This window comes from Astatotilapia calliptera, chromosome 7 (assembly GCF_900246225.1).
Source record: "Astatotilapia calliptera chromosome 7, fAstCal1.2, whole genome shotgun sequence".
Classification (NCBI taxonomy): Eukaryota; Metazoa; Chordata; class Actinopteri; order Cichliformes; family Cichlidae; genus Astatotilapia; species Astatotilapia calliptera.
In genome coordinates this window covers 42,863,366-42,877,515 of record NC_039308.1, presented here as the reverse complement: position 1 = coordinate 42,877,515, position 14,150 = coordinate 42,863,366, and the positions used below count along the sequence as shown (strand labels likewise).

General features: G+C 43.0%; 1 protein-coding gene across 2 annotated transcripts in view; it reads left to right on the top strand.

Moving 5' to 3' along the window:
- The window catches only part of aass (aminoadipate-semialdehyde synthase), a 104,513-nt gene that overhangs the window by 56,605 nt on the left and 33,758 nt on the right, over positions 1-14,150 (top strand). For both annotated transcript variants that reach the window (XM_026174889.1, XM_026174888.1), the window contains exons 9-10: positions 10,769-10,917; positions 13,277-13,399. In XM_026174889.1, coding sequence (XP_026030674.1) covers positions 10,769-10,917; positions 13,277-13,399 — 272 coding nt within the window. The remainder of the gene's footprint in view (positions 1-10,768; positions 10,918-13,276; positions 13,400-14,150) is intronic.

Below are 14,150 nucleotides of genomic sequence, written 5' to 3'. Positions count from 1 at the left end.
ATAAGAGAAAGAGAGAACTTTAAGAAATTAATATAGCCACTACAGTGACCATCAAAACGATTAAAAAATATTGCCGTAAACAGTTTATTTTGCGACACCACGAAACAAACGATAGCGTAAAATGAAACGATAGACGTTTTTATATCATCATCTGATATATATATAGTTATATCGAACAGCCCTAGTGTTGAGGAGAAAAATGGAAAACATAGTGTTCATCTGTTGTAGATTTGTTTTTTTTATTTTTAGGCTTGCCACTTCTTTTGTCCTCCACTTGTCCAGTTTCCTCAAAAAGACTTTTTCTAATGTAATGCATACCAGGCAAGATATGCAAGTTATTGGCTAATAGCTATTAGCCAATAACTAGTTATTAGTTATTAGCTTTTTATATTATATTTTAAAATTGGTTCTTTGCTAGGTTCTGTATTATGCATAGACCCATAATTCATTCATCTCTTGAGTTAGGTGTTTTTGCCTTTAAATCATGTGTCGGTTTTAAGTGGTTTAACAAACAAGAAACCCATCCCTCTGAAAATCATCATGGACTGGACTAAAAAATGAGTGAAAAAGTAACCAAAGAAAAACTTTGGCCTTCAGAAGGCCTTGAGAACTATTGCTCTGCCACATGGCGAGTGGCAGGGTACATCCTGGCTAACATAGAGACACACACCATTTGGACTCAGATTCGCTTAAGACTTTTTTCCAGTGTGATGGAACTGTCTGTAACTGTCTTATCTGCTTTATGAGGAATGTGCCCCGTGAATTAATGTCACCCAGTGAAATCAGTCAGATACATTAAAATAATAAGCTACTTAGCGATGTATTGCCAACATATTTAAGGTTGGGTTTTCAAAAAGTCAATGCTTAGATATTAATCAACATTAAAACCTAAGTAAGATAGTTGCAGCTGTAGTGTTAAGTTTGTCTCTGGCATGTCCAAATTAACACTGTCAGATTTGATTTCAACACTATTAAAGTGTCTATATGGGTCCACACCAGAGAGTGTTAATTTAACTCTTTTTGGAGAGTTGGTACGTTAACTCTGATTTAGTGTTAAACACCAAATCTGTCTGGAGTTGATAATTTAACACTTACTAATGCTTACTAGGTGTTAAGAGTTTATATATTAACTCTCAAAGAGTATTTTAGTTTAACTACGTAAGAGTTTTCTTCTAATTAATTCTAAAAAGCGGGAATTTTACTGTTCTGAACTTCTAGAAATTTCTTTTGGAAATAAACATTTACTAAAAAGACGCAATGGTTTTTGAAAAACATTTATTCTGAACTGTGCACCACAATTTCAAAACATTTTCTGAAAGATGTAACAGTATACATGTTCTCACTTTCATTAGAATGTTGTTTATCAAAAGGTCTGACATAGGTGAGCTGGTAAATGCAAATAACAGCATTCTCTCACTTATTTCTTTAATACAATATGCATGTCTTTCATTCATCACTTTGTGGAACTTCAACGAACTTCTGCTCTTCCCCATATTCCATCTTCACAAGCATATCCTGTGCGGAGATTGAATAAAAATTAGTGGCACAAATCAATTGCAGCACAGTAAAAAAAAAAGAATTCTCTTTGAGCCATTACTTGTGTAAAGTATTTTCCCAAAAGACAAGGACACAGGCAACAGGTAATACTGAACTAAATGTAAAGCCTCAACCTTTTTCATTTTTACCTAAACCGTGTGCACAAAACTCTGGAGGGATCTAAATGCTAACGTAGAACCCAGTCAGGACATCTGCTACTGCTGTTTGCGCGGTTTTTTTTTTTTATGGGAGATCATTTTCAGGCTTCAAGTAGCACCATTATACCAACATTTCACATTCTAGACATTGTTTTAGGTGTATTTGACCAAAAATTTGACTGAAAATTCACATGCAAGCTTTTTTTTCAAGGCTGTGGTATTTGCCCGCAAACAATACCTTTCAGCTAGCTAAAACAGAATATTATGCTATCGCCGAGCAACATGGCTAATGCCTTTCACACAGCTTTGTCTCAACTCCAAAGAGCCACAGAAGTAAAAGCTAATAATAATAATTGAAACAATCTTTGAAAAAATGACTTGCCTAGCATAGCAAACAACTCAAATATGTAGAGCAAAATGTTTTGAAACGGCTTCACTTCAGCTTCGATTGAAGCCTATGGTGCTGGGGGCGGAGTCTGTGAATTTACTCTATTGGTGTCATAGCCCCTGTAGGAGTTCAGAGTTAAGAGGTCAAGAGTTAATTTTTCCATTGTAACACGTTTCAACAACACTAAAATATTATACGGTTATCATAAATGTCAGCCTGACCAGCACACACATTGACATTAATAATAATAATAATACATTTTATTTGAGGGCGCCTTTCAGAAACCCAAGGTCACCTTACAAAAAAACCCACAATTAATAAAAGGAACAATAGTCATAAAATACATAAAATAAGTTAAAGTTAAAATTACAAAACAGAGCGTGACAACAAATAAAATCAGCATTAAAGCGAATAAGCCAGTTTAAACAGATGTGTTTTGAGCTTTGTCTTGAATATGGAGAGGGAGTCAATATTTCTTAGTGCAGGAGGAAGAGAGTTCCAGAGCCGAGGAGCAGAGCGACTGAAAGCTCTGTTCCCCATAGTAATAAGGTGTGAGGACGGAACAGTAAGATGAATGGCAGATGATGATCTGAGAGGGCGGGAAACAGTGGTGATATGGAGTAGGTCACACAAATATGAAGGAGCAGTTTTATGGATACATTTGTATGTAAGAAGTAAGATTTTAAAACTTATCCTGGCTTCTATGGGCAACCAGTGAAGCTGCTGAAGAACTGGGGTAATATGAGCACTTAACGGAGTATAAGTTATGACCCGAGCTGCGGAATTTTGAAGAAGTTGAAGTTTATGAAGGGACTTTTTAGGGAGACCAAATAGGAGGGAATTACAGTAATCAATACGGGACGTAATCAGACTATGGACAAGGATGGCAGCAGCATGGGGAGTGAGGAAGGGACGGAGTCGGTGAATATTACGTAAATGGAAGTATGCAGACCGTGTTATGTAATTAATGTGAGACTGGAATGAAAGAGTATTATCAAGTATGATACCCAAACTCTTAACCTGAGGGGAGGGAAGGGTGGGAGAATTTTCAACGTTAATGGAAAAGCTGTGGGATTTGGTTAAGATAGATGGTGTACCAACAAGTAAAACTTCAGTTTTATTACTGTTAAGTTTAAGGAAATTGGAGGAAAACCAAGATCTAATCTCAATAAGACAGTCTGAGAGGGAGGTAGGTGGGAGGGATGAATTGGGTTTAGAAGAAAGGTAGAGCTGGGTGTCATCGGCATAACAGTGAAAATTTATATTATATTTTCGGAATATATAACCAAGAGGAAGCATATAAATAATGAATAAAAGAGGCCCCAATACTGAACCCTGGGGCACACCAGCAGACACAGGATAGAGAGTTGAAGAATGGGATTTAAGTTGGATAAACTGAGTGCGGTCTGAGAGATAGGAGGTAAACCAGGTAAGTGGGGTATGACTAATACCGATGGAAGCTAACCGGTTCAGGAGAATATTGTGAGAAATGGTATCAAATGCCGCATTAAGATCAAGAAGGAAGAGAATGGATAGGAGACCAGAATCAGCTGCCATCAGAAGGTCATTGGTAATTCTTAACAGAGCAGTTTCTGTGCTATGATTGGGGCGGAAACCAGATTGAAATTGTTCATAGAGATTATGGTCATTGAGATGTAAATGAAGCTGGGCGGCGACAACTTTTTCAAGAATTTTTGAAATAAAGGGGAGATTTGATATAGGGCGAAGATTATCAAAGTTATTGGGGTCTGCACCAGGCTTTTTGAGAGTTGGAATAACAGAAGCCTTTTTCAGTGCTTCAGGAACAATCCCAGTGTTCAGGGAGGAATGAATAATATTGGTTATGAGAGGTGTTTATCTATTAGTAATTATCCAATATTTATCCATATTAGCGATCAGTTGTCAATACCATAGTGACTAGTGGACGATAGTTAGATAAAAGATGAATAATTTTTGGAGGCTGAACGTGTAGCAGATGGAATATTGAGCTGTGGCAGGTTGCTGTGTGTGCAGAGCAGTAGGGGAACCATAGCTGGACTGAGAACAGTCCATAGTGTGGAGTACTAATTTGAGAAAACAAAAAGCATATGTGAGGTCAGTTTTAAAATGCACATAGTTACCATTTTAATCTTTCACAATTAATGCTGTTTTTAATATTTTCTTTATTTTAGTATAACTAATACCATCCTTTTTCCAAAGCTTCACAATTACTTAATGAACAAGAAAACACAATAGAAAAGCAAATACAGAAAAATGAGACATGATGAGGCAATGACAATATATTTAACATGTAAACAAAGCAAACAAAGATAAAACAAGCCTGATGGTACTCAAACTGAACTTGAATTAAAAGTGAGTTTTAATATGCAATTTGAAAGACTGTATAGACTCTGAAGTGGCAAGTTATTCTGAAGTCTGGGCACTCCAACTGGGAAAGCCAGATTTCCTCTATGCTTTAAAATTGGAGTGGCAGCAAAATTATTCCACATCTTTAGGCATAGTAGGCCAGTAAAAATGGTGCCTAAGTTTCTCCAAAGTTATCGGACAAAAAAACTAAACTACACACTCCCTAACGTGAGGCACAATGCTCAAGTTAGTGTTACGGGTTCAAATATTGAGGGTGAGCACAAAAAACAACAATTGGTCCAGGAGAGTCAGTCAAACAATGATTTTAATGAACACACACGTGGAGAGATGAACATTGCACACAGACAGCATTGATCTCCGCCCAATAATACACAAGCAGTTGTTTTTATAACATCAGGGTATTATTTATGACGCCCCCTCATGTGTCAAAGCAGATACAATACATGCACAAGTTTAAAAACCACAAATGTTCTGTTGACGACTTTTGACACATTTAAAAGGACATCTTCTCCGTCTCGAGGCCAGGTGCTTCCTATTAATCTTCTAACTCTTGCTTGTTTACTCCTAAACTCAAAAAGCTGTGGCTGGAAAAGAGTAAGGCGTTCAGAAGCGGAGACAGGGACTGCTACAGAGAGGCCAAGTACAGGTTCACTAAAGAAATGGACATTGCCAAACATCAGCACTCTGAGAAGATGCAGCAGCAGATCTCAGAGAATGACTCGGCCTCTGTGTGGAAAGGTTTTAGGAATATTACAAACTATAAGCCTAAAACCCCCCACTCCACTGATGACTTGCTCTTAGCCAACACCCTTAACAACTTCTACTGCCGTTTTGACGAGCCATCAGGCAGCCTTCACACCTCCAACGACCCCAACAATAGAGGCACTTTGGACACTCATTCCCCCACCTCTCCCCCCTCCTTAGAGCCATCACCACCTTCAAACTGTTCACCTGCAACACCCGCCCCCTCACCCCACACAAAAGAGGATTTCACACCACCTCCTCCGACCACAACTCTTCATATTCATGAAACAGATGTGAGGAAGCAGTTTAGGAGTCTGAATGCTCGGAAAGCTCCCGGCCCAGACGGTGTGTCTCCTGCCACCCTCAGACACTGTGCAAACGAGCTGGCCCCAGTGTTTTCTGGCATCTTCAACTCCTCACTGCAGGCATGTCATGTGCCTGCCTGCTTCAAGTCCTCTACCATAATCCCTGTCCCCAAGAAACCTAGGATCACTGGACTAAATGACTACAGACCCGTGGCTCTGACATCTGTGGTCATGAAGTCATTTGAGCGCCTAGTTCTCTCCCATCTCAAGACCCTCACGGCCCCCCTCCTGGACCCCCTGCAGTTTGCATATAGAGCCAACAGGTCTGTAGACGACGCCATCAACATGGCCCTACACTTCATCCTGCAGCATCTGGACTCCCCAGGAACCTACGCCAGGATCCTGTTTGTGGACTTCAGCTCTGCCTTCAACACCATCCTTCCAGACCATCTCCGAGGCAAGCTTTCCCGGATGAATGTGCCTGATCCCATCTGCCGGTGGATCACTGACTTCCTGACGGACAGGAAGCAGCATGTGAGGCTGGGAAAGAATGTCTCGGACTCTCGGACCATCAGCACCGGCTCCCCTCAGGGCTGTGTTCTTTCTCCTCTGCTCTTCTCCCTGTACACCAACTGCTGCACCTCCACCCACCAGTCTGTCAAGCTAATCAAGTTCGCAGATGACACCACCGTCATTGGGCTCATCTCGGACGGGGACGAGTCTGCCTACAGGAGAGAGGTTGAACGTCTGGTGTCTTGGTGCAGCCACAACAACCTGGTGCTGAATGCCCAGAAGACAGTGGAGATTATTGTGGACTTCAGGAAGCACACAGCCCCACTCCCCCCCATCATCCTGACTGACACCCCCATCACCTCTGTGGACTCATTCCGCTTCCTGGGTACCACCATCACCCAGGACCTGAAGTGGGAGCCCACCATCACCTCCGTCATCAAGAAAGCCCAGCAGAGGATGTACTTCCTGAGGCAGCTGAAGAAATTCAACCTGCCAACACGGACGATGATGCAATTCTACACTGCAATCATCGAGTCCATCCTCACCTCCTCCATCACCGTGTGGTACGCTGGAGCCACTATCAGGGACAAACAGAGACTGCAGCGTGTTGTGCGCTCTGCTGAGAAGGTGATTGGCTGCAGACTCCCATCTCTGCAGGACCTGTACACCTCCAGGACACTGGGGCGTGCAGCCCGGATCTCAGCTGACCCTTCTCACCCTGGACACAGTCTGTTTGACCTGCTCCCCTCAGGCAGGAGGCTCCGGTCCATTCGCACCAGAACCTCTCGCCACAAGAACAGTTTCTTCCCCTCTGCTGTTGGACACATGAACAATAACCACATGATTGTCCCCGCCACTAACACATGACCCTACGCTGTGTCACTGCATCATTTCATGTTTGGCACTGATCACCACCTGCACTCATGTATATATCTTTCTACGTAGCACTCATAATTCTTATTCTCATGTATATATCTCATGTATATCTCATGCACATATCTTTCTTTCTACATAGCACTTTAATTCTTATTGTCTGCACTGAAGCACCGCAGCAATTTCCTAATGTTGTAAACCTCAACATCTGGCAATAAACCCATTCTGATTCTGATTATCTCCTGGAACAAACTGTCCCTTAGGCAGACATAATCTTACAGTTAAAAGGTTTTGCAAACTATTATTTGAACTCTTATCTAAACATGAGTCTAACTACTGTTTGTGTGTGTGTGTGTGTGTCTCGACCTCAAAATGCACTCGGCCTCACCCCGCCCGTTGACGCTTCTGACCTTTTACCAGACAGAAGCTCTCTGTGATAGGTGTAATAATCTTAACTAAGAACATGTGTAATCTATTGAATAAATGCTTTGATGAAATGATAATTAATGTAATGGTAATGATGGTTATGAATAGTAGCAGTAAAATATTTCCCTGATCTCCACATTAGGTAGCAGTCAAATAACAGGTGACATGAAATTAAAACAGTTGTGATCAAACACCAAGCCTAAAGTAGTCATACAACATGTTTTAAAGTCAAATACTCATGTCCTCATGAACTGGAAAAATAAAAATAATCTTAATTCTAACCAATATAGAAATTATCTATTAGATTACATTAGTCTTGACACAGCCTCTGCCACCACATTAGATCAATTGCTCTGGGCCCCTTTTATCAGCTCCATCACCTAGTGGGGGTGGGGGGTCATAGTTTGGTCCCGCCTTCACTGTTGTGATTGGTGAGGGGGTAGGGACAGGCTTAGGGCGTCGGGGGGTTCCCCGGAGGCATCTTCCTTGGGGGACTCAACCCGGGGTAGCGGTCACGTCCGGTTGAGGGCTCTGTTGGCTCTCAGGTGACTGTTTCCTCGCGGCTGCGTGCAGTGGGGCTAGGGGAGGGTCTGTGCTGACGGACGCGGGTTACTGACCTGGCAACCTGGCTGCCCCTGGGTGGGTCCGGGATGGGCGTGAGGTTCTGGGGGCGCTCCGTCTCTGGGCTGGGGCCCGGGCCGGGCCTCGGGGGCTCGGGTCCTGGTTGGTGTGTTGCCGGGGTTGGGGGGGGGGGGGTGCATGGGGGCCCGGCCCTGGAGCAGGGTGCCGCCGGTGCATCGAGCCGCCTGGGGGGCTCTTCAACTGGTGGGGGGATGGTCACATCTTGCAGGAGCTTTCTTCTCTCAGGAACTCTCTGCAGGAGGGGGAGATACAGGAGAGGTGGAGGAAGATCTCAGCCTGGGCGTTTACCGTCTTATGTAGTCTGGAAGATGTGTGGTTGGTGGGGTGGGTGCAGTTTTCTCTGTGGTGGGGTTGGGTGGACTGTCCAGGGCTCTGTGGAGCCGGGGGGCGCTACTGCACTGGGCCCCGGTCTGATGGGCCTGGGCCCCCCTTCCCTGGCGGGTCGCGGAGGGTGGGAGTGCCTACTGGGGTCAGCGGGGGAGCTGGCCCCAGGGAGGGGTTACCTGCCCCTCCCTTCCTTCCCTCCCCATCTCCAGCTGCCTCCCTCTTCCCGCTCCTCCACAACCACCCACACATGCAGGGCCTTGGAGTGGGGGTATGTCACCAGGGTGCAGAGGAGGCTACCCCCCCCCCCCCCCCCCCCCCCCCCCCCTGTCCCCTTCTGGCTACCTCTGCCTCAATTTTATCCCACAACTTAGACATTCACATTATTCACACTCTCATTACACATACATATAGGATCTTGGGGGTGGGCACAATCACGGAGTCCAAATCACCATCAGGGTGTATACCTCACCGCTGACGTCGTTGCCCACCTCTCAATTTTAAATACACTTAGTCATTGAGGGTTAGCAGGAGGGACTATGCGCTTACCTGCTGCTCCTTGGCAGGTAGCTCCATGCCCTCCTGGGTTTTAATTGCACCTTAGAACACATATGCATCAACACTACAATGAGCGGGTGGAGGGAGGTTTGGAGTCTTCTCCCACCCCCATTCTCTGCGGCCTGCTGGAGCGGGAGGGCTAGTAGGAGGAGTTGGCCGTCCGACTGCGGTCTGGGGTGTGGGGCCTCCCTGCTGCTGCGGAGTCGGGGTGGTCTGCCTCTCCCCACCGCAGGGAAAAGGGTAACACCACCTGGGTCTGGGTGCAATTCCCCCCTCCAGGGGCAAGGGTACCTAGACCCGGTTTGTAGAGTACGCTTGGGGAGTGCGATTGTGTGTACAGCGTCTCTTTATGTCTGTCTCCACGTTGGTTGAGTGTGGAGTGAGTGCATATGAGAGCATGAGGGTGGGAATGGATGTTTGTGTCTGTGTGTGCCTGTATGTCTGTGTCTATATGTCAGGTTGGGTATCAGACGCCACCTCTCTGGGGACACCTCAGGCCCTCCAAGGTTTGGAGGCCTATCTCCACCCACCACCACTTCCCCTGCCGGTGGCGGACTCCCTCAGGTGTCGGTGTGTTGGTGGTTCTTTGTGTCTGGGGGTGGGCGTCCGGGTACACACCGGCTCACTCCTTGGCGGCCGCTTGTCGGGGCCTGGGGCTCGCTCGGGCCCCTTTGGAGGTGGGGTGCCCCCGGCCTCTCGGCCTAGGGCTCGGTCACTCAGGCGCAGCTGGGGGCCGGCGGAGCTCACGGGCGCGTCACTGCAACTCCCCCTGACTTCTGCTCCGCGGCTGCTGGGCGAGCCCTCATCTGGGACTCTCCTCAGCTCTTACTGGGACAGTGGCGCGGCTGCCCCTCTGTTGGTCTTCCATGGTCTCTTGTGTTCTGGGGGCCTCTGGATGTCTGGAGTTTTGATCTCCTCCATACCCGCTTCACACCCTGGAGGACGGGGCTGTGGCCCCCCCACACTCCCTAGCAGATCATTACATGGAGAAACCTTTGGAATGCAAGCATGCTGATCCACACAGGTATGCACACATGGGTATTCACAGACGCGGACTAAAGCTTTCTTGGCTGCTGCCTCAAAGCACACTGTGCGCTGTCTATCTTGCGTGCTGCACAATATCGTTTATTACTTAGTAAATACTGATATCTATGACTAGCTAGTTTATTGTGATGGTGCTTTGTTTTCTCTATTATTATGTTGCTCTTTGTTGTTTGCTGTCTCCTCTGTTTGTTTTTGTTTGTTTGTTTGTTTGTTTTTTTTCTCCATACAGGTGACCCAGGAGTTTTTTTTTTTTTTTTTTTTTGTCTCTCTTCCCCCCCCTTCTCACCGTCTCTTCTCCCCTTTGGTTTTCTTTCTTTCTCTCCCCCTCTCTCTCTCATTCATTCCCCCTGTCCTATTTATTAAAAAAAAATAAATAAAAAAAAAAATAAAAAAAATGACAAAGGATGAACTGAAGCTCTGCCATCACGTAATGTCGCATACTGCTGTTTCTGATGTCATTTAGAGAAAAAAAAAAAAAAAAAAAAAAAAAAAGGTAAAGTAAATCTGTTGGGCGTCTTTTTTGGCCTTCAGACAATAATTCTGATGGCAAAAGAACCAAATGGGACAGGCGGCAAAAATAAATAAATAAAAAAATGAATAAATAAATAAAAATTTATCAATTATAAAACTGTTTACTCGCAGGGACTTAGAAGAGAGAGACTTACTGTTTATTGTTGGTGTATTATTTAATGCAGTTCAGGGTATTATATTTTTTTGTTTTGTGTTGTAGAAAATGTGTAATATGTATTTTACACACCATTCCAACTTTTTCAGAATTGTAGTTGTAGATTTAAATTACAGTTGAGATTTCAAAAGCACTACTGAATGGCTGACACACTGTAGTTCAACACATAGTGAATGACTGGACCATGGTTTCTTCCTGACTATAGGTAGCACCCTATACAACCTGTCTGATCAATGGTATTTATTGGGACCCCCACACTCCTCGACTCCTCAGGCGACTGGACGCTCAGATGCTCATGAGACCACAAAAATCCTCATCTGCATACAACGAGGGATCACCTAAGCTTCCTCACAAGTAAGAACACAGCACAGGAAAATCACAAATACAGGCTGGAAATCTTTTTCTACTGAATGAATAAAAGTACTGTGGTGGTAGCTACTGCATCTCAACAGCGATTGCATGTTTATCTTTTAGGGATATTCCTGGCGACTAATTTCTTAGTTGACTAAACAAGAAAAAAAAATTAGACTAACCAACTGGTCTAACACTAAGAAGCACTCAGGTTTGAAGTTACATTTGAAAACCGTTTAATGAAAAACAATAACAAACGCATTTCAAACCAGTTATCACATTCTTCAATAACAAAGAAGAAAAATGTCTTGATGTTCAATCATCCAGGTAAGGAAATCTTAAAAGAAAATCATCTGGAGGTAGCGTTTTCAGTGGGAGAAAGGTTTCGTCAGTCATCCAAGTGACTTCTTCAGTTTCAGCTGACTGACGTGGTGTTTAGAGAAAATATGTCTCAGCTGTTCTAATACTCCTGACAGATGAGAAATCACTAAGGGTTTTTGCTTAGGAAGCAGTTGGTCCACAGTTAATGTGATCAGTGAATTGTGGTATGTCCTGAGATTTGATTTTCACTCAGGTGTCATCCATATACCTTTACCTTTTTATTAGATCCCAGCTGGACTATTGTAACTTCTTATATATTGGAGTTAGTCAGACCTCCCATCCAAGACTGCAGTTGGTCCAGAATGCTGCAGCTCGTCTTCTGATGTGAACTAAAAGACATGAACATATTTCACCAGTGCTTGCCTCTCTCTCTCTCTCTTCACTGGCTCCCTGTTCACTTCAGAATTGGTTTTAAAATTTTATTGTTGACCTACTAAGCTCCAAATGGACAGGCTACTGGGTATTTGTCTTACCTGTTGAAGCCTTATCCGACTTCTAGATCTCTTAGTTCAAATGATCTTTTGCTTTTAGCCATACCAAGGTGTAGGCTCGTTCACAGAGGCAATCGAGCATTTGGGTTTGTAGTGCCTAAACTGTGGAATAATGTCCCCCTACAGATGACACATCTAAAACACATTTGTGTTCACTGGCATTTAATACAGTATGACCATTATTTGGTATTAATATTATAAATGATAAGTTATTTGGTACTATTTATTTTGTATTTCTGTTTCTGTTCAGTTCATAAATAAAAATGATAATGAAATGATAATGATACCTGAACCAATGACTTGATGGTGTTCCAGGGTAGGATAACAGAGCACTCTTTTCCAATTCTTCCATGTAAAAGTTGGCTACAATGGGTAAAACTGGGGAGCCAAAGGCCCACCCATGTTTTAGTCTGTAGTACTAACTATTGTGAAATATGTGGAATGAAGTCAGAGTTCCAAGAGCAAACACACTTGGTCGGTGCTGAGAGGAGTCCTATTGTTGAGGTTGGGGTCATCCTGTAATCTCTTGTGAACTGCCTCCCCTGCTTCAGTGACTGGAACATAAATGAGACAGACGTAACATCACACAAGACTTTTGTATCATTGGAACTAAATAATAAAAATACATTATATATAAATAAAAACCAAATAAAATAAAAAATAAAAATAAAATTAATTAATTAAAAAATGACATCCGGTCAGTAGTATTGTCTTGTTCTAACTGCTTCAGACAATCTATCACCCTCTTCCTTTAGTCACTTCCTGGTCTTGTTTCAAGTATTTTTGTAACCGAGCAGCAAGAAAATTTTCTCATGATAGTTTCTGGTTTAGCAAAACCGTGTACCTACCCTTGTCTGCCAGAAGGATGATAATGTTTTTGTCTTTGATCAGTAATTGTTGATCAATGGTCATGACATTTTGTATATTAATGATCAAGAAACTGACCTCATTGTTCTTCAGTGGTGCTAGTTTTAGTCATTATGCAAATATACTGTTTATAAGGTTGGGGAAACCTGCAATCAGCTGAGACCAAAGAAGTCATGTGGATGAGCGATGAAACATTTTTTGCCACTGAAAACGCTACGTGTAGATGAACTGAATCAACTTTTTGAGATGTTAAATATGAGAATAAATATGAAAACATGTTACTACAAAAGCTGTTCACGTATTACTAAAATATGGCAAAATAACATCTGAAAAACAAACAAAAGCATTGTGATTCATGACTTCTCATGACATCTTCAATAAAATTAACATCTAAAATAATAAAACAAATCATCCAGCCATTTTTTTCTGCTTATCTATAGTTGGCAGAGGCACCCCACTTATCTGAGGAAACATCAAACCTTTCCCAGGCCAGCCAATAGATCTCTTCAGCGTGTCCCGGGTCTGTGCTGGGGCCTCCTCCCTGTAGGACATACCCGTTTGGATCACCTTACCCCACAGCCTGCTATACCCTCATAAGTGTTTTCTTTTCTGTCTTCCTGCAGGCTGCTGGCCATCTGCGACATATCTGCTGACACTGGAGGCTCTATAGAGTTCATGAATGAATGCACCACCATTGATAAGCCTTTCTGCATCTATGACGCTGACCAGCATATTGATCATGACAGGTATAGAGCAAACGGTTCATGATTTGCCTTTGTGCCAGCATCAACTGTGTTTCTGTTTGGATCAGGGTTTCAGAATTGAGGCAACGACTCCAATTTTTACATCAAGCAGCATCTTTTATGATTTCTGTATATTCTTCTGTTCAGCTTTGTTTATTAACATAACTCACCATTCGTATCCTGCTAGACCTTTGTGTGAGGAATGTTGGAGTCATTTTTGACCAGGATAGGTCTTTCAATGCACATTTTATCAAAATCTGTAGGACTGTTTACTTGCATTTGGACATGGATAAAACATGCTAACATCCTATCTCAGAGTGATGTAGAAAAACTGGTTCATGCATTTATTACTTGAGTTGGCTTTTAAAAACTCCTTTCTTATTTTATCCTAAAGACCTCATATTTATTTATTTTTATTTAATCAGGGATCCCTTGAGATTAACATCAGGGGAGACTTGGCGAGGAAGGCATATTATTACAGTGTTACAAGTTAAAAATCAAATACAACATTAAAACACATAAAACAAAATAATACAAATACAAAGTCTAGTTTATGAATAACAGTCTTCAGTTACAACAGTCTTTATTAGAGCTCTGAATACCCCAGGGAGACAAAGACAAGCAGCTGCTGGCTATTTATATTTTACTCCTGCACAGTTGGTCTGGATCACCAATAATTTCTTTGTACATTGACAATAAAGGGCTATTCAGTTCTGTTCTGTTAAAGTGCTCTGAAGGTTTTTCAATGAACAAG